We start from the raw sequence: 26,841 nt of genomic DNA on the forward strand, positions 1-26,841 counted from the left end.
CCAGTTCAGATTTCTCCAGGTCAACTATAAATTAATTCTGTTTAAACAGGAAGGTCATGGGTTCAAATCCTAGTCTAGCACCTTTCAGGGTGGAGTTAGCATGTTCTGTGTATCCATCTGTGGGTTATCTGTTGTTACTGGGACAGACTGGGAACCCGAACAGAAGAAACCAGCTCAAATAAGCTTATCTGTTTGTTTCTCTGAGTAACCAGTGACAAGCTTGTAAAGTTCCTCTAAAATAAGAGTTTCTGTTTAACAGAACCAGACCGTTAAAGTGTCAAAACCATGGACACCATTGTGGATTCTCAGTTCCAGTAAAAACGATGCCGTACAGTAACAAGGCCGGACTCTGAAACGGTCCCCAGCTACACACAGGGCTGCTTACGTAACGGCTGTGTTTAATGGCGGCTTTCAAAACACAAATCTGCCAAAGAGCCGGAGAAAAACAAAGTCAATGTGACCCAGAGCCAGAGGAGGGGAGAGAATCCAAAAATTTAACTCAAGAAAAGGCAGAACTGCCTCGACGTATTTTCAATTTTCACGTTTTTACTCCAGTAGAAGCTGAAAAGAGGTAATTCAAGAGGTTATTTTAAAGAGTGTTTGATAGAAAGGTGACCCAAATACTGGCCTTGAATTTAGTATATATATATATAAAAGATGTTTTCAAAGAGACAAAATCTAAAGTTTTATTGAAATATGTAAACATATTTTATGATAAAAGATGTTTTTATAAGACTGATAGATTTCAGACAAAGAAATGTATCTTTAACAATGTGAAATCTAATCAAGATTCATGTTTTTATTTTGTAGATTAACATAAAATCATAGCATAGATAAATAACACAACTGCAAAATAACAAATTCAACTTTTCAAAATCAAAATTTTAACACATAAAACCATTGAAACCAACACCTGCAGCAGGTTTATTAGGACATGTTGCTACAGTGTTTCCAGTGACGATGTCTCCTGTTTACTGAATACTTATTCAACCTTCAAATGACTGAACAGAAAAACACATAATTAAAACATTAAAGCTTGTGTAGAAATAAGAAAACAACATTTAGCTTTAGCTCTCCACGTCCGGTGCAGTTTTGGCTCAATTATCTTTTTTCTAATTTCAGTAAAGTTGCTTTATGTGGATTAAATACAAGTGAAAATACTGAGACTTCATAATAATTTTACTCAAGTAAAAGCGGAGAGTACGATGCCGTAAATCTACTCTTAAAAGTAAGTTACTTTTTCCCAAAAGGTTACTGAAGTAAATGTGACGGTCTAAATGTAACTGGTTACTTCCCAGTTTTTATTTTTAATATTTTTGTGTTTTTCAATAGAGACCAAAACACACATTTTGAAAGTAACAACCTGCTTAAATGAAATGTTAGATCAAAGGCGTTTCTAACAAATAAATCCATCAGTCTTTGATAAAGAGAACAATGATTCTCTTAACCTCAGACATCAGCAGCGTCTGCAGCGTTTGATGATCCAGAAAGATGGACGTCTGATGTTTTCATGAATTCACTGTCATTATATTTGCCATCAGTGAAGATAGAAATGATAAATTCTCCTGACAGATTTAGGTTTAAAACCATCTGTAAGTTTAACCAACATGCTCCTTTCTGACTGCAACATTTTGGAGCAACCTGGCCATGAAGATTAGGGTGATGGCAAAGAGGCCTTTGAATATTGAAATCTAGCAACTTATTGATCAAAAGTATCAGAGGAAACCTGCTGAAAACTGGACACCAACCATGAACCTGATCCCTTTAATGGCAAGAAAAGACTTTTCTGCATATGTTTGAGAACGGCATGAGACGACATCCTTTTTTATCAAACCATTAATAAAATCCGATTATATAACTTTTACATTAACTTAATGCCTTCATACTAAGTAAAGACACTGTTTTAGTAATCTAACTTACTGAAAATAAAAGCATTACTAGTTTATATGTGTCAGGAAACTGTTTATTCCCATAATGTGTTTTGAATGACAGAAGACTGATTTAATATTTTAGAGTCAATGTTAACACCCAAGATCTGAGGGAGTTTAGTCAGTTCAATGACTTCTGTGTTTTCTGCAGGAAGTTGGAGGAAATTCTGACAAATAAAGTCATAAATATAATTTCAGTCGCCGACTCAGTAATTTATTATGGTCATGTGACGACACAAGAATCTAAGGTTGTGTTTAATCAGGTAACAATTGACCTGAGCCGAGTGGATTATGAATAAATATGGACTGAGAACGGAGCCCTGAGGAACGCCAGGTAATCTTTATTGGCAGTCTGTTCATTTTTACAGTTTATAATCAACTGCATCAAATTCAGGATTGAGATTCGTTACTAGTTATGCAGAAGTTTTAATCCTTTAGAGGTCACTACAGTGGACGGCTGTCTAAAAGCCATTTTCTTGTGCTTCTTGTGGATTTTTATGTTATGAATGCACACAGACCACTGAAGTGGACACTAATGCATCATATAATACACCATCAACTACTGGCCATCAGCTGCAAACGCAAGAAATTATTTTTGTTAAATCCAATATGGCCGACTGACCCGGTCCCTCCTTCTACTGTAGACGACTTTGGCAGGTAAAAAAAAATATTGTTACATCAGAAAACCCCTAAAGAACAATACTACTGATGTATTTTTCAAATAACAACTTTGTATTTGGAGAAAATTACAATTGATCAATTAAAAAACATAAAATATTTATTTATTTATTTATTTATTTATTTATTTACAACAAAATTATTCCTACTTTTTTTATGCCTTAAGAAAATAAAAAAAAATTGAAAAAAAAAAATCCTGAGACAAAGGATCATAATTCATGCATGATTAAGATGCATGACATTTGAAACCAAAATTAAATTCACGTTTTGTTACTGCAGCACAAACATCACAGAAGAGATCAGACATATGCACAACAAAACTCTGCTGGTTTTAGCTAAATTACTTCATTTTCTTGCTCACTTCTTGGTTGAACTGGTTCAACTGAATGCAAATGTAAAAAAAATTAAGTCAATTTGACAAAAAATAAACACCGTTTCTTAAAACCCGACGGCCTCCTCAGCCGTGCTGTCAGTAAATTCAGCTTAATTAAAACCATTTGGAAGTGTTCGTCATTTATTAGCATATGTAAAGTGCGTAAGAGGATCTGGCTGCCACAGACCCACATTGTGTTTGGCATGCATGTGTGGACGCACACAAACAGCAGCAGCGACACCCGGCATGCCTCGTGCTGTCCAGCTGTCCACCTTATCGCACTTCACTGCTCTTCCCGTCCCGCTGCCTGGCGAACGCGCTCATAATGCAAACATGTGTAACACTAAAAACAATGAGCGGGGAGTGTGTTCGCCGCCGAAGCAGTTTGGAGGCCGTGTGTGTTGTGTGTTTATGTGGGGCTGCCTGGTTCCATGTGTGCGTGTTCACTGAGCTAGAACAGGGAGCATTAGGAGGTGTCTTTTGTTGCTCCTGGGGGGCTACCGTGCTCAGTCCTAATAGGAGTCTTGTGCCTGCCGTTGTCCCGAGGGAGACCTTTGAATGAAGGGGTCTAACTTCACACACACGCTCTCTCTCACACACACACACACACAAACACAAGCCGCTGCGCCCCGCCGCCCCCTCCGCCCTCAGCCCGAGCCCGGCCTCCCCCACCATCCTTTCCGCTCCCTGGGGACCGGCTGAGAGACAAAGAGGGAGCGGGGCCGGGGCTGGATGGGATGTTTGAGGGGGTTTGCCGTGGCCCCTGTCTTATTAGAAGGGTCGTGAACGTGTCACGATGATTAATATGCCGAGGTGCGTGGGGATACCCTAGAGTCACATTTATTCAACGCGAAGAGTCCCAAACACACACATTTGCTGCAAAATGGCACATTTGCATTTCCCATTAAGAAAAGAAATTATAAATATATATGCAAATGAAACTCCTATCTAGGTTTGTGCCATTATGCGTCATCCATTTGGGCATTCACAAAAGAGTTTCCCTCCCTGCACCATCTGAGCTGATTGTTTTCGCCCGGCGTTTCCCTTCGTATCCGTGTGCCATGCAAACTTTGCTCAAACTGCATCGCGCTGCACTTCAGTTGCGTGGAAAACGCAGCTCTAAGATGTGGATATATTTGAGGTAGAAGCCACTTGATCGTTCACACTGACACTCATTTATTTTCCTCTTTGGTTTTCGTTGGGCTACTTGAGAAACATTAACAGAAACAGAAGATTTTGCCCCTGCAACAGCCAGCGTGACGTAAACAGTGAGAAAGCTTGTGGAAAAACTGCTTTAATTAATAGTTAATTAACAGAATTTATCACTTTTTGAACTGACAGATTCATTGTTTTACTCAGCTTCCCCCATCCATCTGTTTTTAACAGTTTAACTGGCTCCGTTCTCATCTACGCCTCAGTGACATTACAGCTAAAACCATTTAAATGGGCTGCGATTGTATGAAAACGAACAGATGGCGCTGTGAATAAAACCCCTATATTCTATATGCCTCCCCTTGCGTGCATGTATAGGAGGCTAACTATGGAACGCAGGTACCCAGGGAGTCAACCAGATGTTTGATAGGCCCACCTGCAGGCCTGCCGTGTGTTGGCAGTAAAATTCATGCACTGCATATGCTGCAATTATGCCACTGGGAAATAAGCGGCTGCAACAATGAAGCAGGCTGCAGACACTTGAGGAGGAATATCAAACAAATCGGCTCCTTTGGCGGAAAAAAGAAAGGAAAAGCAGTCAGGAAGACTTGCTCTGACTTTTTTACTGAGATTTTATGTCGTGTTGTTAAGAGTAAGGATTTACCTGATTTAATGTACATTTACAGAAGTTGGTACTGCACTTTTAAAATTATGTTTTCATTTAAACATGAATGCCGGCTGCTTTAATAAAACTGTCTTGGCTTTTAATCATCCATCAGAAGCAATGACTTAGTGAAGCTGACAGATTTCAGCTACTAAAGTGTTAAATTTAGCTGTGTTTAACTGCACAAGGAAGGGATTTTGAGAACATTCCCGTCCTTTCTACCTGTCAAAAGATAACAGCATGAGTAATTATCTGCTCAGTGCACAGCTGATGGTTGCTTCCCCATTTTGCATTTGTAGTTTTGGTTCCTTTTATAACTGCTGACAGTCATTTCTTGCCTGGCAGGGATAAGTTTCAATATCTGCTTTGGTAGCTTTCATCTTTCTGTATTATTTTCATGGTTCACTATGAAAACTGACTGATAAATACTTTAACAGGAAGAAATCACTCATGGGTCTCATTCTGTCATATTGCCAACTGATCCAAATCAGGACCAAAGCCAAAACAAATGAGAATAAGGTCGTCGAAACAATGTTTCCAGTAATGTTTTAAGATAACAAAATGCAAGTGAAATATAATTCACATGAGATTTTATCATTTTTATGCATTTCACTGGTGCAAAAAACGTAGTGTGGTCTAAGCAAATGAGCAAGAAATAACATATTTACAGATATGAAATAGAAGTAGGAAGTGACATATGTGTAGGTGTGACATTGGTGACAAAGTAAGGAGAGTTTTAGCTGGACCTTTGTGGACTTCAGAGAGGCCTGGTCTGATCTATCTAAGTTGTTACTTCCCTCTCAGATTTCCTGAACTCCCAGTATTCTACCTGATATGCCCGGTTTGGCCCAACAGGACCGGAGCTTTGCCTGAAGAAATTCTAAAAGTGTCTTAGTTTTATATCTTGCTTGTTTTTGTTTTTAGCACAACAGTAACACGGTAACACCTTGCAGGACGTTTGAGTGTTATTTAGAAAAGTCAGAAGTAATCCCTTTGTGCCTTAAGAAGTCGTAGTCCATAAGTGTATTTATATCTTGTTAAAACGTGAAAGTTTCTCATAACAAGATATAAAAGTTGTGATAATGAGACACCAAAAAGTTTATCTTTTTGTCTGGTTGAACTCTTTATAACGGTGTGCTGCTTCTGTATTTATTTCCTGGCTCGCTCTGGTAGTTTTGCTTCAGCATAGCATAATCTGTCAGCTGCTACCTTGAAAAAGCAACAGTCGCTTTGCTTAAATGCATTTTTAAGTGTATCCATCAGTCTTCACTCCTTTTCAGGCTGCACTAAATGTACAATTGACTTATTTTAATAACCACTATCATTCTCAGCCCTTTTGTTTTTCATTTTCATTTTCTAAGTAAAGCAAGTGCATGCCATCAGTAAAAAAAAAAAAAAAAGCTACTCCTTTTGCTGTCACAAAAAGTCTTATTTCATGATTTGATTAATACAATTACAATTTTCAGATTTTCAGTGGCCACAAGCTGATGCTTTGTGGACCTCAAATTAGTTGCTAGCAACATTTTTTCAGGAAGTTTGCCTTTGTTGTTTTGTTGGTATTAATACATTTAATGATGATAATAATGATGTTAATAGTTATGGTGCTGGCTTCAGTCTCAGTTACCTCAGCCGTTTGGCATTTTTGACACTTTTGGATGAAACGTTGACTATATGTACATGACCATGCTGATGTTGCCCACAAAAATTATGATGCAAACTTTTTATATCCTGTCAGAAGAGAGATTATGCTGATCCAGCAGGTGGTGCTGAACATGCTGCTTAACGGCCCAAATAAAAGTATTAAAGTACTGAGCTGTAACTTTACAAATTTAGCAGGAAATTAAGCCATAAAAAAAGTTGGCTGAATGTATGTTCTTGTGGTAAAAGAGAGCATGTTCAGACGTGAGGATCAAATGTTCCCCCGGTTCTCTTTACAAGCTAACGTTGCTCTTTTGCCACGAGTGGCATGCGCCTCCAAGATGTGGGGTGTAATTAAGCTGCAGGCATTCATCTGTGCCTCCAGCCTGTGCGTTTACAGGATCTATAAAGGCACAAATTGATTTCCCATATCAATGCAGTCATTGTTTAACATGACATAGCTCATATGTGGAGCAGGTGTGTTTAATAACCGGGGACCTGAATTGGATTACTACAAAACAGGCCCTGCTTTCTCAGGTTACTCCTTCACAAGGAGCTGAACCGCTCCGTCTCTTCGGCGTTTGCCTTTTTCCTTTTTTCTGCGAACCCGGGGAAAGCGACAAAAGCTGCAGGCGATCCAGTCCCCAAAAGTATAAAACCAAGAGCAAACTGCAGAATCATTAATTCCCGGTTTTTGTCCTGATGAACAAACACAACACCGGCCACGTTAATTGCCGCGACCTCAGCAACCCGCTAACATTTGAGAACATTGACATATTGTTTGTCCAGCGTGAGACACTGTGTAATTTACACTCACTAATGACTGTGCTTGGAGGTAGGGGCTGAAGGGCCACGTCTGTCCCGGGTTTGGCCCTTATTCAGTGCAGAATGGTGAATTCATATCCCTGAATGGATGCCCATATTTCAAGTACTTGTTTAGCTAAAAAAAAAAAGAAAACAACCAAAAAAAGCTGGATGCCGAGTTCTGTCCTGAAAAACAATCCACTATTGGCCGGCGAATCTCCACCCAGATCAAAACAAAACAACAAAACGTGGCTGAAATAATGGTGTTGTATTTTTTAAAAGGTTTTGAGCGAACAGGCATGATGTGAAGAAAGACATATTACCATCGCCATAGGGTTGACCTTGACCTTCAAACTCAATCTGGCTGTTAGAACTGCCCCCCCACGGCACCCCCGAGATGTAAAGAGGCTGACGGTTTTGACCCCTGATCCCATTTCTTAACTAGACTGAGGTGCCAAATAACCTTTTGACCCAGGAAGCATTTGCAGGTTGCCTGAGCAACCTCGGATTAAACCGTGATTGACAGATCCGCGCAGATTTCACTTCGCTTTTTAATGGGATTATCAAAAGCAACTACTTTACAAAATAAACGGCTCAGCTTTGCTTTTGTTTTCTTCTTCTTGTTTTTTTGTGTGTGTGTGTTTTGATCCAAATCAAATGTTCTCTGAGAAGAAGAAGAAGCCCATTGTACTGTGTTGCCACATTATTATGCTAGATAGATACAGAATACATTTCCCTAAATAAACGAACACTTTACATGGAAATGAATGTCTGAATTCAACGGATGGATAACATTAGATCAGATTGAGGTCTATGCAAATGAACCATATGCAGATCTGACACAAATCACAGCCGCGGATCACGACAGAAATAAATCTGTGAACTTCAAGTGTCCGCCAGCATAACTCTTAATTCACACCCTTAATTAATTTCCAACAAAAGGCAGGCACTGGAGGGGAAAATGGATAGAAAAACTTGAGATGTTTTATTTGTGCTTGATGTAATTTCAGGGTAGTCCATTTCATTAGCGCTGACCCAGGGGAATCGAAGGTTACCATCTGGCCACTGGCCACCATTACTGATTCTTGTTTTAATATGCAAATGGTTGTTTTCCGATCTTAAAGTAATCACAAATGTTCCCCGACTCAACGGGCCAAAATACAAGGCAGTGTCTACTTGTGACGCAGCAGCCTGTGAGAAGACAGACAAAATACTGTGCAGTATTTTACAATAATATACAATGTATATTATTGTTTTAGTGTTGTCAATAATATACATTACTGTTTTCCAATATCAACCTCCAAAAACTAAAACTTTTCCTTTTTTTGCTTGCTCTTAGTGATTGAAATCTCACACTTGTTGCATTTAAGTAAAACAGAAAATAGGACGACGAAATCGTCCACACAACCTTTTCAGCTCACAGGAAGCTCAGGAATTAAATCGCTGCTTCAATTGTTTTAACCTTTTTAATTATTTCTCTTGTTGTTGCTTGGGTAAAAAAAATAAATACATTTCTTACTGTTACAACTTAGCATTTTAAGATTTGCACACATCTGCTCCAATTTAATAATATGTGTTCTTGTCGTTCGCATTTTTTAAGAGTGACTGAGCAAAATGTAACCTGGAGTTGCCTTACAGTTTTACCCTGGAAAAGTTATGAAATACTGATAAAGAGATCATACATGTTCTAATCAACTTAAAAAGTAAAACATGAAATACAAAAATATTTGTATTGAATTTTTTTTTTTTTTACTTTTACCCTTCTGGATGAATATTGTGTTGCATTTCTTGACTATTTCGTTGTGAAATTAAGCTAGCTTAACAAAAAAAAATTATTTTAATGCTGGTTTTTTGCACATCTTATCTTTGGTTCCAGTTATTGAGGAGTATCTCATGGTTGCATTGTGTTTATCATCTATATGTGAAAAGCAGATAAACTAGTGCAGTGGGAAAAACACATCGTACAACGTCGCTAACGGTTCCTGCACAGTTTTATAGAGGAGGATGCCGCTCAGACAGCTGTGCAAGAGTTTCCATGTTTTTATATCTGTATGTTCACTGGTTTTCTTTCACAGTTCAGAAACATGAAAGCAGGTTGTGAATTAGTTGTAAGTCTAATTTATTTTATGTGTGTGGATGTTTTTTTTAATCCCTGGGTGTTGTCCTGTGATGGACTGGTTAATGTAGAAAATGGGTGGATGGATTCTGCTGTTTTGGGTTGCATAATGATGTACTGCTTTGCACTGTTTGGCCAAACAATGAACTATTGTGAAGAAAAATAGAAAAATAGTGAGTCAAGTGTTTATTTTCTGATTTTCACATCCAGAGATGAATATTATTACCCATTCTCCTTTTCAAAGTAGCTCAAGCTGACTGAGATCGAGTGGAGACAATAGGTAAACACACATTTTTAAGTCTTGCTTCAAATTCTGAATGTGAGACAAGTCTGGACTTTGACTGGACCATATTTTGATCAAAACATCTGGCTGCATGTTAAGGGCTGCTGTTCTACTGGAAGGTAAACCTTACAGCTTACAGTCTCAGGTTTTCTGCTGCTCCTAACAACATTTTTTCTGCATTTCGTTCCATTTTCACATACGGTTTGAAAAGCCTCCCTATTCCTGCAGAAGAAAAGCAAATCCAAAGCATGGAGGAGGATCCACTGAGAGGATGGAGTTAAATTAAAAGGAGTGTTAGCTTTCTGACAGACATGCCATTATTCATGAAGGCTTAGGAGTTTAAACTCGGCTTCACATGTTTGCTTTGTTTGCAACATGGTGACGATGGCTTTTTTTTTTTTTGGTTTTCCATAAGGATAAAATTTGTGAAATGCAGAACTAATAGTGATCCAGCTGAACTGTGAATCTCTGCAGCTCCTCCAGAGTCACCATCCGTCTCTTGGCTGACTTCCTGATCAACGCTCTCCTCATGTTTGCAAACAGCCTGGGTTAACTTTCTATTTATTTGCCAGATTAGCCCCATTTGATAATAATTTACACTTTGAGTGTTTCATCATAGTTTGCCAATTAAAAGCAGATCTCTCTCTCTCTCTCGTTTGGCAGCGGAGCCCCTGGTGCAGGTGAACGGGAAGCCCAGCTGCTGCTTCTTTAAGTTCAGCCCCAAGCTGATGTTCACCAAGGTGCTGAAGGCTCAGCTGTGGGTGTATCTCCGGCCGCTGCAGCAGACCTCCACCGTCTACCTGCAGATCCTGCGACTGAAGCCCGTCACGGAGCAGGGCAGCCGCCACATCCGCATCCGCTCCCTGAAGATAGAGCTCAACTCCAGGGCCGGCCACTGGCAGAGCATCGACTTCAAGCATGTGCTGCAGAACTGGTTCAAGCAGCCCCACACCAACTGGGGAATCGACATCAACGCCTTTGACGAGAGCGGCAATGACCTGGCCGTTACCTCGCTGCGACCCGGGGAGGAGGGGCTGGTAAGGATCCTCAGACCTGTCCCCAGGGCCGGACAGCAGGGAGGGGCCTCACTGCCGCTCACTTTTATATAAATAACAGGCAGGCTCCATCCTGCTCAGAAGTTAACCCTTTCATGCATGAATTATGATCCTTTGTGTCAGGATTTTTTTCCCCCCAATTCTTTATTTTATTTTCTTAAGGCATAAAAAAACAGGTAGGAAAAAATTTTTGTAAAGAAGAATTTATTTTCTTTTCTTTAGGTGGTCAATTGTAATTTTCTACAAATACAAAGTTGTTATTTGAAAAATACATCAGTAGTATTGTTCTTTACAATATTCTTTTTACCTGAAAGAGTCGTCTACAGTAGAAGGAGGGACCGGGTCGATCAGCATGCTTTTTTTTGTCTGTCAGCCATATTGGATTTAACAAAAATAATTTCTTGTATTTGCAGCTGATGGCCAGTAGTTGATAGTGTATTTTATGATGCATTAGTGTCCACTTCAGTGGTCTGTGTGCATTTATAACATAAAAATCCACAAGAAGCACAAGAAAATGGCTTTTAGACAGCTGTCCACTGTAGTGACCACTATGAATGAAAGGGTTAAGATACATCTTTAATTAATGGCTCATTTGCATTCATCTTGTAAATCATTATAGTTATTCTTAATGAGGTTATATGTTTTCACATGAGACTAGGCTGCAATTAATGATGAAAATCCAAATTTACTACTTAAATGATTTGATCTTCATTTCTATCTTGTGACAACGAGAAGGACAGATGGACAGTGTGACATATTTCTGATATTATGACGATAAAATGTCAAACAATCTCAAAGAAAGCTTAGATGTTGACCATAAACCATATTTATATTTCTAATTGAGTAAGAGTTTGCATTAGCTCCTGCTCAAAAGAACTGAGACTTGACTTGGACTTTAAAGACTATTAATCTGGAGCTGCATTTTACAGACTCACTCAAAACATTTGGGTTTGGACTTATTCTCCTTAAGGTCTCTACACTTTAATTCATGCTTTAAAGACTCAGGGCTGGACTTGAGCTGGAACTCTAAAACATTAAGTCATGGACTTTCTCGTTTAAAGACACTTTATTTGACTAGAGTTTGAATTTCAAAGACTCTGTCTTGCTTTGAAGACAAGAGAGTTGTAGCCTGGGTGAAATAAAGCCACAGTCTATAAATTCTCCTATAAAAGGAAAGCAGGTATTAAAAATAAAACACAAAACACTGATTTATTCATTTAAAGGTTTGACATAATGGCCACTCTTAACTCTATTGATATTATCAAAAAAAGTACTCTCAATAAAACAGAACAGAATAGAATAAACTTTATTGAACCCCCAGGGGAAATTGCTTATTTGTTTACATTTGATGAGCTTGTGTTTGTCCCAAAAATGGTCTTATTTCTTATCTACTTTCTAGATAAGAAATATATCTTATATCTAAAAAATGGCTGAAGTCAAAGCTTAGAACATGAATTAATAAATAAAATATATAAATAAAATACTTATTGCACCTAGACATAAGTCCATAAGCAGTTTGGTTTCTGTCAGTTATGTCAAAAAGCGCAAGAGCACTAAGTGAATTTAACCTTTTAACCAGACAATGAGCTTAACTTACACGATTGCTGCTGTAGGAGCCTCAGTTTGTTCAAAACTTCGTGAAATGTTTCGTTCATTTTGACGACTCCTATAAACATCGTGACGTCCTTGTACCAATGTGCGGTGCAATCAGTTCGGTTTTTGTCGTTTATTATTACACTCTCAGAAATTACAGTGGCCTCATCGTGCCACAAAAAGAGGGAAAAGTAACAAGAAAGTGAAGAACAACTAAAACCCACCTTACTCCGTTTCCGTGGCAACCAACTGACAACAGCTCCACCAGCCGACAGAGCGAAGATTACGTTTTATGTCTTCAGTCTTGATGTTTATTTTACGAGTAAGTGGCCCCCATGATTAGCTGATTTAAACACCGACTGGGCTGACGGTCCGTCAGAGCAGGTTTGTGGGTCGCCTTGTTTTATTGAAACAGAAACATTGAAATTGCACATGTCCACGCTGTCAAAGAGAAGCTAGCATGCTAGCTTCACTCATGCGGGTGAAGCTGGTTGTCAAAGTGAAGCTAGCACACTGACCTGCTTCACGCTTCTCAGCCATTTTATTTAGATTAAAATGTTTTACTGACTTGTGAGTTGTGACACCATTGGATATTCTTATGTAGCGTTAACATTTAATATGAAAACATTGTGTAGATTCTTAGCATGATTGTTTGTAGTGTGTAAATTTACCAACCGACTCGCATAGCAGTGGCTCATGTGTCATACATTAGTCACATAATTTCCAATCCAGTAGTTTAATGGTAAACCCTTTTCTACATTTTAGTTTAGTGAATATTACAGCTCAGAATAATGCACAGTAGTTTAAAACAGCCTAAATGAAGGAATATTTTTGTGTTGACATAAATTTAAGTGGTCTAGTTGGCATGAATCAAATGACAAAATATTTATTTTGGTTATTAGAAACATTAGGCTAAAAGACTTGAACTTGGAAAAAGGTTGTTTTATAAATGTTTTGTCATTTTGTAAAGAGAAATTAAGTCTTCAGTCTATTTTAAATTCTTAGTAAACCAAACTGAAATCACAGATTCTTTGTTTAGGATAGAAACTATTTAAAATCCTTTTTCTTTTTTATCCTGTAGATTTTTTTTATTTTTTTTTGCTTTACCTCTCAAATGAATAATGAAGAAAACAATCTGTTTTGCTGGATGCATTTGTAGACTACTTTATAAATGGTGAAACTCTGGTTCCAGCATGATAAATGGGCCTGCACAAATGAGTTCAAACTTCGGCCTCTAAGCAAAAGCCATCGGTGAGCCATTAATCTAGTTCGAGTTACTGAACCTGACAGTTAAATACAACATCTTTGTTGAATTATGTAGGCCACTTACCCTAGTTAAGCAACGCCAAATATTTACCAAGTGGTTATTTGGGTCAGATCTCCAGAAAACATTAGAGGTCAGCTCTGGTGTCTTGGCCAATAAACCGCTGCCCTTTGAGCGCACAGCAGTGTGCTTTATTGTTCTTAACCAAAGACAATAATTAAATCCAAAACACAGGAGGGTGTGTACGATAATATCACCAAACACAACAACCCAGAAAAGAACGAAGAGACAAACACGCCTTGATCTTCTGAGTGATTTTCCACAGTAAAAGCCAAGCCGACATGGCTTCACCCCAGCAGCTTATTTCCTCTCCTGAATGCATCACAGAGAGCTGCGCTGCAGCCCAGCTGGAATCACTGAGGGCAGAAGGAGGCTTTGTCAAACAAACATGCTGAAGTAAAATATTTGATCTGTTCGCTGCTCCCAGAGGTCAAGGTTATGGTAGCCTGCAGATGACCTTATGGGTCAGAGGTCAGCTCAAGCATACACAGTGAGCCATTAGTGTGGGTAAAAGCTAGTTTCTGTCAGTGCCCGTTGAATCAGAGACTCATTTTGCCAAAGTGAACCACAGAGTGCCACAGAAAGTCATTTCTGCCTGTTGCCGTCAGGCTTTACAACGTCCAGGTCTGGGCTAATTGTTTCAATTTGATTCTGCGCTCATTTATTGATTAGTATATTGCATGNCTTGATGTTTATTTTACGAGTAAGTGGCCCCCATGATTAGCTGATTTAAACACCGACTGGGCTGACGGTCCGTCAGAGCAGGTTTGTGGGTCGCCTTGTTTTATTGAAACAGAAACATTGAAATTGCACATGTCCACGCTGTCAAAGAGAAGCTAGCATGCTAGCTTCACTCATGCGGGTGAAGCTGGTTGTCAAAGTGAAGCTAGCACACTGACCTGCTTCACGCTTCTCAGCCATTTTATTTAGATTAAAATGTTTAACTGACTTGTGAGTTGTGACACCATTGGATATTCTTATGTAGCGTTAACATTTAATATGAAAACATTGTTTAGATTCTTAGCATGATTGTTTGTAGTGTGTAAATTTACCAACCGCCTCGCATAGCAGTGGCTCATGTGTGTCATACATTAGTCACATAATTTCCAATCCAGTAGTTTAATGGTAAACCCTTTTCTACATTTTAGTTTAGTGAATATTACAGCTCAGAATAATGCACAGTAGTTTAAAACAGCCTAAATGAAGGAATATTTTTGTGTTGACATAAATTTAAGTGGTCTAGTTGGCATGAATCAAATGACAAAATATTTATTTTGGTTATTAGAAACATTAGGCTAAAAGACTTGAACTTGGAAAAAGGTTGTTTTATAAATGTTTTGTCATTTTGTAGAGATAAATTAAGTCTTCAGTCTATTTTAAATTCTTAGTAAACCAAACTGAAATCACAGATTCTTTGTTTAGGATAGAAACTATTTAAAATCCTTTTTCTTTTTTATCCTGTAGATTTTTTTTATTTTTTTTTGCTTTACCTCTCAAATGAATAATGAAGAAAACAATCTGTTTTGCTGGATGCATTTGTAGACTACTTTATAAATGGTGAAACTCTGGTTCCAGCATGATAAATGGGCCTGCACAAATGAGTTCAAACTTCGGCCTCTAAGCAAAAGCCATCGGTGAGCCATTAATCTAGTTCGAGTTACTGAACCTGACAGTTAAATACAACATCTTTGTTGAATTATGTAGGCCACTTACCCTAGTTAAGCAACGCCAAATATTTACCAAGTGGTTATTTGGGTCAGATCTCCAGAAAACATTAGAGGTCAGCTCTGGTGTCTTGGCCAATAAACCGCTGCCCTTTGAGCGCACAGCAGTGTGCTTTATTGTTCTTAACCAAAGACAATAATTAAATCCAAAACACAGGAGGGTGTGTACGATAATATCACCAAACACAACAACCCAGAAAAGAACGAAGAGACAAACACGCCTTGATCTTCTGAGTGATTTTCCACAGTAAAAGCCAAGCCGACATGGCTTCACCCCAGCAGCTTATTTCCTCTCCTGAATGCATCACAGAGAGCTGCGCTGCAGCCCAGCTGGAATCACTGAGGGCAGAAGGAGGCTTTGTCAAACAAACATGCTGAAGTAAAATATTTGATCTGCTCGCTGCTCCCAGAGGTCAAGGTTATGGTAGCCTGCAGATGACCTTCTGGGTCAGAGGTCAGCTCAAGCATACACAGTGAGCCATTAGTGTGGGTAAAAGCTAGTTTCTGTCAGTGCCCGTTGAATCAGAGACTCATTTTGCCAAAGTGAACCACAGAGTGCCACAGAAAGTCATTTCTGCCTGTTGCCGTCAGGCTTTACAACGTCCAGGTCTGGGCTAATTGTTTCAATTTGATTCTGCGCTCATTTATTGATTAGTATATTGCATGTGATTGCTTGTTATGTATTTATTTATTTGTTTATATCTAGTCATTTTGAACTATTCTCTCTTATATATATATATATATTTTTTTTTTTTACAAACTTTGTATTTATCACCTAAGATGGAGTAGCTTTCAACAAATAAGCAATTTTCCCTTGGGGGATCAATAAAGTATATTCTATTCTATCAGTCCTAAAGCAGATTATTCCAAAAAATCACGAATTGATTAAATTATACATTTTGTCAATTTTGCCAATGAATGGGAAATATATTTTAAGTTGTTTTTTTAAAAAAACAAATGAAAGCAAGGGAATGAGAAGCAAAATGAAACCATCAACCTAAATGTTGGACTCATCACTTATTATACTAACCTTAAAATAACATTACATTGGATTATAATGCAAAAATACTCCACACACAAGCCCATTAAGATAATCAGAATCACTTTTCAGAGATTTTATCTATAAAAAATTACACGTTTTTCAGTTTTGTTATCACCATCTTTAAATTAATGTCTTTTTTTAAGGTTTAATGGGAAGAAATCCCCATGTATAAAAGTAAATCTGCTGTTGTTAGGTGGATAATCCCATTGTTTTCTATTGGTGGGAGTTTTTCTGCAGTGCATGTTGATGAGGACGGTGGAATTGGACCAGTTTTTGTGATTCAGCGTTGACCTGTGACTGAACTTTACTGCTACTGACGCTTTTGCCACTTATGGGTGTGAAGTTTCACTGCCAGGTCCAATAATGGGTTGCACTGTGCTTGTTTTCATTATTGGCTGTTCCAAACAGACATGTGAATGATTTCACACCTGGAGTTTGGTGCTGTTTTTTTGCTCTTGTAGTTTCTGAGTGATAAATCTTTTTTGGGATCAGTTTCCTCAGGCACAATAGGAAAGTAAACATGTCTGTCTTTCCCTCCTTGGCAGCATCAACTGATATCAAATGTTTGGAAATTAACGTGACTTTGAACGGGTTTTGACTCTCTCTCTTCTTTTGTTTTGTTTCCAGCATGCCGCAGCTTCTCAATCAGATTTAAGTCTGGACTTTGACTAAGCCAATCTGATACATATTTTTCTTTTTTTTTTGCTTTTCAGAGCTGGAATTATTGGTAAATGTGAGATGAACCTTGTGTTCGGATTAGAATCAATAGTTTTGCACTGGAAAATACAGTATATTATGAATGATTTGGCCATTTATGCCCCGTCTCTTTCTTATTATCGAATCATGTGTACTGACCTTAACAGAGGAAAGTCTGAAAGATGTTGTTCTGTCTTTTGTGAGATCCTGTATGATCTGTTGATGTTCTTCTGGAGTTATTTTGGTTGAGCAGCACTTCAGGGGACGTTTACCACGCCTCCATGTTTTGCTTCTTTGTGGATAATGACTCTCACTTTGGTTTGCTGGAATTTTGAAGCCTTAAAAATGAATTTGAAACCCTTTACAAACCGATAAATGTTGATGATTTCAAAGGAGTACTGTGGATAAAACAGGAAAGGTCACAACCCCAGTTTGGCAGTATTTTACACCTATTATGCAAAATTCACAGTTTTTATGCTTCTGTACTTTCATTTGGGTTTCTACTGCTTCTAAAAAAAAAAAGCCTGAGCGCTTAAAACAAAACAAAACAAAAAAAAACACTCAGCCTTTCTTTGGCAATAAGTTCATATGTTTTGGTGTCTGGAAAATGACTGGTTTCAAAAATGTCTGTCACATTTTAAGTTATTTGGGTTTTTGCAACTGAGCATTAGCTGTGTTTATAACAGGCTACTGTTGTAACCATGATTAAATGTTTGAGTTGCTTTTACAAAATCTAGCCACAGAGCTACAACTGTTTGTTTTTTTGTTTAGTGTTTTAAAATAAAATAAAATAAAATAAAACAAATCAGAAGGCTCTGGCCCTCACCTAGCAACCTCCAGTGAAGCCCAGGCTGTTGCCTAGCAACCCCAGCTAAGCTCAGCCCGTCACCTAGCAACCCAAGCTAAGCTCTAGGACGTTTAGTCAGGTGGTTTTATCGCAAGAAGCTAACCAATAATTATGGATATGAAGTGTTTCACATGATCCATGTCTCAGCCGTATCCTCCAGCCCTAAAGTGGACGACCATCACAGACTATATAAAAGTAGAAACATCAACAGTTAGTCACATTCTTTAGTATGTTACCTTGCAGTTGTTCTCTTATAACCATTATTCTGTCTGTCATGCCCTCCCTGCCTCCCTCCCCCTGATTCCAGCAGCCGTTCCTGGAGGTGAAGGTCCTTGAGACCACCAAGCGCTCTCGGAGGAACCTCGGGTTGGACTGCGACGAGCACTCCACCGAGTCCCGCTGCTGCCGCTACCCGCTGACCGTGGACTTCGAGGCATTTGGCTGGGATTGGATCATTGCCCCCAAGCGCTACAAAGCCAACTACTGCTCCGGCCAGTGTGAGTACATGTTCATGCAGAAGTATCCGCACACCCACCTGGTGCAGCACGCCAACCCGCGCGGCTCCGCAGGGCCCTGCTGCACCCCGACCAAGATGTCCCCGATTAACATGCTTTACTTCAACGACAAGCAGCAGATCATTCACGGCAAGATCCCAGGGATGGTGGTGGATCGATGTGGGTGCTCTTAGGCTACAGAAGGAGATACACACACACTTACGTTCAGCCCTCATTAAAACACCCAAAACCCCTACGGAGCTCTCCCCTCGGCACCAGATTTCACTTTTGCTCTGCCACAGAAACAACCTGCTGGGTTTCCATTTTTTTTCCAGTAATTAATTTGATTCTAACTGTATAAAAAAAAGTTATAAATGAAAACAAGAATCAAACAAAAAAAAAAAGAACTGAAGATGGAAATACAGTATATTATGAATGATTTGGGTCTGCTTGTGGAGTAGCCTCAGAGGACGGTGAGGCAAAATATAGAATACATGTTAGTTTTGTGATTTTTTTTAATGGCATCTTTGTGAAGTGTCCAGGTTAGTGGAATGTGTTGACAGGTGACATGAGTATATTTCATTAAGCAGCGTCTGCTTTTAGGGGCCGTTCCAATATATTTAATTTTCAGCTCCACATTTACATTCAGAAAATATTTTTATCCATTTAAGTGTTTGCAGAGAAAAGGGGGCAGGATCATAATCATTTAGCAATTCATCAATTTTTACAACTCAGTAGCCGCATTAAATCTAATAATAACAATAATAATAATAATAATAATAATAATAATAATTTGGACAAATCCAAAATGTGTTTACAGATGTTTAGAGATCTGAAAAGTTGTCGAGACCCAAAGCCAAACCAATGATTATTAATTGCTAATAATTGTGCAAAACCCCAGAGTAAGACTTCTACAAATAGCTTTGAAACGTAATCTTGAAATAAATAAAAGCTAAAAGGTTAAACTGGTTAAATTCTGTCCCCCAAAGTAAATAAAGTCTCAATAAAAGTAGATAATATTTGAACTCATTGAAGTCTAAAAAGAAAACATCATGTAGATGCAAACTTAGGTGTAGATTTGGAAGATCATGATTTTTCAACATTAAAGTAGAATATCACACTCAACAGCTGTATTTTTTTTTAAACCGAGACGTGTAATAAAAGCCCTGTTTCCTTATGTAGAGATGGTTAAAGATAGATATTTAGTCATACAGTGAAATTAACACGATTACACAGTTCTGCTTACAGTGAGAAACTCACCATGAGTGTGGATGTCGTGTTAATTTGGAGCTTGTAAAAACGTGGGAGTTCGTTATTTCGATCATTAACACACAAATAAGTGCCAAAGTCTTAATTTGTTTTACCTGTCCATGTATTTTCTATACATGAATAGGTGAAATGTGTACTTACACACTAATGTTTAGCTGAATATCCCTTACCGAGATGCAGAAAACCACACCAAGCTTCTGGTGCAGTTCTGTCAGAATATTGGACCACTCTTCTCACCACAATCAGTGGAGCTGTGATTTATTTTCATTTTATTTTTATTACATTCCAGTATTGCGGTTCGAGCCATTTGAAAAACCTAAAGTTAGCCTGCTCTATCCCAGGTAACAACTCCATGGCATTATGCTGCCACCACCGTGCTTTACAGGCGGTACAGTTTCCTCAACTTTTGAAAGGATCACCTTTACCCCTCCAAATGTTGTCATTGGAGTCACTTTCTCATCTTTCACAAAAATAAGATGTGGGCGACAGCAAATTCAGCTTCAAGGTGAGAAATCTGGAGCTTCTTTCTCGGTCAGCATCCTTTCAGACTGTGTTGATGTTAAACACTGGGAAAGGCGGCGCTGCTCCTCCTGCATCCTCCCATTTAAAACTAGCTTGCGTCTTTCCTGGGTCGTGCTGATATTTTCTGACTTGTGTTCCTCCCTCTGACAGAGGCAGACTGGGTCAAAGAGCTGAGACATGGAGAAAATGAGTGTTGCAACAGAACAAAGATCCAAAACACGCATAAAATCTGGTTCTGCAGTAGACAAAGAAGGCTTACATTGGGATTGAAAATATATGAATTATGCTTAAACTCTGGGTTAAAACAACCAATTTAAATGAGCGCCGCCAATTCTGCTTAGAAGAGGGGTCCGATATTTACCAGAAGCTCTATGGCGAGAGGAAGCAATGTAGTTTCTCTACAGTTTCTGAGTGAGATTTAATCAAATATTAATGTAGGGATATATCAGGGCCAGTAAATTCTGAGGAAATTCACAATAAATGTAAACTTGTGCACCTGATTGTTGTTTTTAAACTTGTCTTTTATATAATTGATTCACCCTGCAAAGTGAAAACGATTCGTGAAAATCAATGTGACATTCACGCCCACGGTGTTCATGAAAAAAAAACCCCTGTGAAACAGCTGAGAAACATATTATTATTTCTAGATGTTAACCTATTTCTACATGTTTGCATCTATGTAACAAAAAAAAAACACTTAAATGACAGAAGAGCTTTAGCTACTTTACCCCCAAGTTGTTAGCATTTTTTCTTCAATGCTAGAGTGAGCAGTACTGCTGTTATAAAAAAATTATTATAACTGTTATTACTGCCATAACTAAACAAAAAACAAAAAACAAAAAAAAAAACACACACCTGGTCTGCAACATTAAAAAAAAAAAATCAAGATCAAGATACTGGCTTTACAACCAGCTTTTGTTTAGAGAACATATTGGATTGCATTTTGAAATGCCCCGATCCATCTCATCCTCATCATCCTCATCATCATCATCATCATCATCATCACAATGGAGAAAATAATGTTAGTGCTTAAAGAGAGTAGATTAGTATGCTCGAAGCTTGTCTTTGTCTCCTGGATGTCGAAGCAAAGATATCCTTTTGTTATAAAAAAAAAACGAAAGCACTATGCTGTTGGATAAAGTGAGAGCCTTCTGACATTATATATAAATGATATATGTATATATTAAAAAAAAAAAAAGAAAAAAGGGAGTTACAAAAACCCTTTTGGGGGGCACTCTACCTTACCAACAATAAATTTTGCACTATGGGACGTTCATGGCGTAAGGAGCTGAAGTGTTGTTTGCGTTTTACCAAGCACAAGAGAGCTTGTACAGTATAGGATAAAAATAAAAAATAAAATAAATATTCATGCTTCTGGTGATAAACCATAAAGTAGAGAAGTTTTCACTTCTTTTTGATACCATCACTGACTTTCCTGACTTTGTCTGAAGCGGGGGCCTGTCCATACACCCACACACTTCGATTCGATCTGGAACCTGGATGTACTGTAACGGCAGCCTTAAAGGCCTCCGTTCCCATTCGTCATGTGTGTAATATATGTCTGGATCTATGGAAATGCTTTAACTGGAAATGGCCCACCCATCAACCTTAATTTGTTATTGTGTTAGAAAGATTGAAAACTGTTAACTTAACGTGTCATCTGTCTTGTATTTTTATTTTATTTTTTTTTGCTTTTTTGTGTATTGTAAGTGAGAGCAGCCATTCAAATAAAAAAACAAAAAAACAAAAAACAAAAATGGGAGTATCCAGGGATCGTTAGCCAAAGTAGAGGACGACAAGTTATGTGCCGTAACCTTTGTGATTGCAGGAATATGCTAGAACACTTCAAAGGGAGGAAAAGGCTGGTTTAGGGGCTGTGGTTACAAAATAAATAAATAAAACATCAACTGATCGGTTATTTATTACTTACAATGCATTTCCAAGTCTGTCTACCTCACTTTAGTCTTCAAGTATTTTTTTTTTCTTCCACAAAAATCAGAGTCAACATAAAACGCATAAGAGCCACATCCCCTCCAAAAATTTCAACGTAAAGCACAGGGTCCCCTTGCTCTCAGGTTCAGGCTAAGTTGCTAACAGAGTGACTGACGGTCATGCATGGTCAAAGGAAAAAAAAAAATAATAATAATAATAATAGCTGTGCCCACCTCTGGGGTTTGACTATGTTCAAAGCTGTTGAGAGTTTTGTTTTAGTGTTTTTAAACTTGTATGTCTGAGAGTTTTGGTTTTGTTTTCATATAAATATATGAGAGTAACAAATATCTATGTAAATACGACCGAAATGTTAACTTTTATCATGTTTTGGACAGGTTCGCCGCTTCTAACTGTGTCTCTCTCTTTCCCCCTTCATACCTGTTCTTTGTGTAGTGAAAAAGAAAGGAAATCACCCCATCTCTGTAGTTTAATGGATGTGCGTATGAATAACTGTATTATTATTTTTGCCTTTTGTTGTTTATTTACTGTCATTTTCTTTTGTACAATAAATCATTTATTTAGCTTAAGTGGGTTGCATTACGTTGTGTTTTTCTTCTCAGTATCGTGTGCTTATTTGGCAAAGATTTTACTTTAGTAGGAATAAAAACAAAGAGAAGATAAATTCACTTTACTCCACGTGTAATAAGCAACTCTGTTGTGTTAAACAAAACCGTAGAGTACTTTTGGGAAATATATAAATATTTACATATACAGTCAGATAAGTGGTGGTTTTGTGACTTCCTTCTTTTTTTTAACTCAAGCCAACAGTTGAAACTAAAACAACTTTGTAATTAAATGCGAGGAAGTAGTTAATTTTTTATTAATGTTTTGATGTCAGAAGACACACAAATATTGATATTCTTATAAGGAATCAAATTCTGGTGTTTCTATAAGAAAGTAATCAGTTTTAAAACACCTTTCTGACACAGTAACAGAGATTAAAGTTGGACTTTTAGAAAACAAACTGCCACATACGGAGAGATGACTCTCGTAAAGTCAGCAGCCGAACCATCGAAGGAAACGCAGCTGCTGATTGTGCAAAAGAATAAAGTTTACCAGATATCAAAATATGTTGTTTACTACAGTTTTTACTACTTATTTGTCATTTGTCTGCGCCTGTTGATTAGGATGTAAAATTAGGATGTAAAATAATTCAATAGTCACTAAACTAAACTAGACTAAAAGTAAGACATCAATTATTTAAAGTGGGTATTTTCCAGGTACATTGTGACATTTTGTAGCACAGTCAAGTGGCTTTTTATATTTAGTCATTATGGAAATTCTGCATCAAAAATAATTTGACTTTGGATCATATCCGTAAATGATGTCTTGAATTGGGACTCTGTCTCTTTAAGAAGCTTCTTCTCTTTCTGACGCTCCAGCTTCAGCACGTCATCACAGCTGTAGTTTGTATGATGAGCTCAGAAGACACACAAAGGCGTTTGCTAATTGCTGCTGCTAGTCTATAGGAGCTGAGTGTGGACGCCCCCAAATGGCTGCCAGAGGAGATTCAAGGATTTCTCAAACATGCATGAAAGAATAAAAGCAACAGTCCAGGTAGGTTTTTGATGAGGGAATAACATTATAACATGATGCAAAGCTCAACAATTTTTATTTTGCTCTGTACTGGGTCTGTTTGAGGTCATACCACAACTTCTCAATTGGAGTGAAATCTTAACTTTAGCAGGACCAAAACAAATCCTTCATTTTGATTTTTTTGTTGGTTTGTAAATCTTTCAGAGGTGAACTTCCTGGTGTACTTTGGATCAATGTATCAAGTTGGCGAGTCCCAGTTCTTGAAGTTTGGGACTCAACACTGATCTGCCACTCCACAGGTGATGCCCTAATCCCCAATGCAACAGTGAAAATGAGTCAAGAAAAACAATGTCCAGAGTCAGGCTGAGTCTCAATCACTTCACTAATTAAAAAAATGAAAACTAAAGGTTGATATTAACAGATCTGAATGTCCTGTGGATCCTTACATGTTGAACATTTCTTCTTCTTCTTCTTCTTGTTGTTCCAGAAGCAGCGTAATTAATTAACATTTCATACTTTAAATATAAAGTTCATATTTCTGCAAAGCTGAGAGACTCAAAAGCACGCACACTACTTTAAACCACCAGTCGCATCGTTATTATTGGACAACAGTAACAGGCAGTGGGAGGAAGTGGCAGGAAGCAGTGCGAGGCTAATTGGTGTAAGAGAGCGCTCAGAGGACAAAGGTTTAGTGTTGGAGTTTCTGCTTGCCATTATTTGGATTTCATATAAGATCCAGTCTGACCCAATTAATATGCCACCTGATAGGAGGGCCTCTCATCAACCTAATTTAGAGAATCAATAAGGGACAAATGAGAGTGAGAGCGAAGCTCTTTACGCATGCAAACAAAGACCACCCAGTACAAGCTCGAGGAGCCTGATGCCAGCAATGACATAAACCTTTTGACAAATTCTCACTCGACATAAACAAACATTCACACAGCCTCCTGCCCCTTAAGTGCATCAATGTGCCGTACACGTCATCAGTCATACTCGCCCTATATAGACAAGGGAGGGCATTGATGGCTGCTTTTATTGTTTTGGCACATAAGGAGCGGTTGTACAAGTTGAACATGAAGTGTTAGCGGTTGAATGCATCGCCCCGAGCCTCCTCACTGCTAACATGATGAACTCTGACCTGGCTTCATTGCATTTAGATGCTTGTTGAGGGAAAAGAGGTACAGTACAATAGGAATATTGAATATGTTACAAAGCAGGTCATGAAAGGCCGCTGGGAGCCGAGTTTTAGGAGAAATATAGCCATAAAGTTCAGAGAGACTTTGAACTTTGAACTTTATTCAGAGTTCAATAAAATAAAATGCCCAGTCTTGCTGGAAACGCTGCTGTACACAGCAGTCATCAGCAACACCTTTTGTCCGGCTCAGTTACTGCTGAGAGTGGCTAAATGTGCAAGAAAGATCAAATCAGCTAATGATGCTGAAAACATTAAAGTAAATGGAGACAAGAGACACGAGTAGATCATCAGCACAACTGATATTTACTTTTGTTCATTAAACAAAACTAAAATCTGACTTTACTTTTGATTTCCATCCTCGTATTTTGAAGCAAGCTTGGTGCTTTTCAAGTACTGCTGCTACAGATGGTTTCATACTGCAACAGTGGCCTCTTTATGCATTTTTTTTTTTTTTTTGTGCAAACCTGCATTGACCGAAGCACACAGTTCTCCTCTGAAGTTCAGTTGCAGCTTCCGTGAATGACAGCTGTCACTCTTTTGTGCTCCCAGCACACCATCTGCTTCTGGAGCTGACAATTGCTGGCTCTGCCACAGATGGTGTGAGCTGCAGCCATGCCGGGGCATGTTTCTGCATCATCCGGCAGACCCTGCAAGCATACCCGCTAATAAGATGACCACCCATACCCTCAGGGATTTCCTTTCCCACCATCCGGCAAAACTAGGAACAGGTCTAAATTATAGTCGAGGCTGATTATTAGCAAGACAGATGGGTGAAGTAGATTGAGTGTCAAACTGTGTGGTGTGTTTATAAATCCTTGGAGAAGAATAATTTAGATTACTATAATCCAACTTGAAGGACATAACATGTTGGTAAAAATAGAACATTTTAAAACATGTTCATTCATTTGCTTTACTTTGTGAAATTAAAAAATTGCAGCCATTATAGAACTTAAAAGAAGTACATTCATGTCAGATGAAGTAGAGAATGTGGAATAATGAACACGACTGTATGTTTTTAGCTTCCATGACAGCTTAAATTCTTTGAAACAAAAATCCATCCATATTTTGTGTTCTGCTTTTCCAAGATCGGGTCACAGGGCAACAGGTGCAGGAGCAAACCCCAGACATTTCTGTCCCCAAAGCTGGGCCTGGGGGCCTGTTCTCAGGCCAGATGGGACGTATCGTCCCTCTAACGAGTTCTGGGTCTTCCCCACAAAACCTCCAAGGTGAGGCACCCATCTCAAAGACTGATTTCGGCCACTTGTATCCGGGATCCTGTTGGTCATAGGAGAAAGTTGGCGCGTAGACGATGTGGTAAATCTTTGCTTTGCTTTATGGTTCAGCTCTTTCTTTACCACAACAGACTGGACCAGCACCAGCATTACTGCAGATGAATCCCCATTAAGTCTATCTGTCATCACTCGTGAACCAGATCAAGAACAAGATCACATCATCCGTAAAAAGTAAAGATGCAATCCTAAGGATGTTAAACCAGACACCATTCATCCATGATGATGCATTAAAATCCATGAACACCACAAACAGGATTGGTGACAATGGGCAACGCGAACTTGAAGCAGCCTCAAAAACACACGCACCCGGATTGGACAGGCATTTAAAGTCACCCAGACACTCCATATTCCACAAAATACCTGATGGCCGCAGACGCACTGCAAGATATTTCAGTGAGGCTGAGGATGTGATCCCTCGATAATCAGATTCTCTTTGATTTGGGATCAACACCAAAGTCTCCCACAACTGTGTTTCACCGGACATTGAAGAGGTGTGTCAACCATGACAACCACATCCCCAGTGGAGGTCCTGAACACGGTCCATTCACGTTGCATGGTACCAACATCCTGAACACGGTCCATTCACATTGCATGGTACCAACATCCTGAACACGGTCCATTCAC

The 26,841-nt window shown here is 38.6% G+C and overlaps 1 protein-coding gene across 1 annotated transcript; it reads left to right on the forward strand.

Moving 5' to 3' along the window:
* Nucleotides 1-10,110: 10,110 nt before the first annotated feature.
* LOC103144363 (growth/differentiation factor 11-like) lies at nt 10,111-22,339 on the forward strand (the record flags this gene model as incomplete). The annotated part of the gene is made up of 3 exons (XM_007561310.2): nt 10,111-10,167; nt 10,274-10,673; nt 18,228-22,339. Coding segments are annotated over 3 exons (835 nt in total), but the record flags the coding sequence as incomplete, so codon positions are not given.
* Nucleotides 22,340-26,841: the final 4,502 nt, after the last annotated feature.

Source organism: Poecilia formosa, unplaced genomic scaffold, assembly GCF_000485575.1.
Source record: "Poecilia formosa unplaced genomic scaffold, Poecilia_formosa-5.1.2 Scaffold124, whole genome shotgun sequence".
Taxonomy (NCBI): domain Eukaryota; kingdom Metazoa; phylum Chordata; class Actinopteri; order Cyprinodontiformes; family Poeciliidae; genus Poecilia; species Poecilia formosa.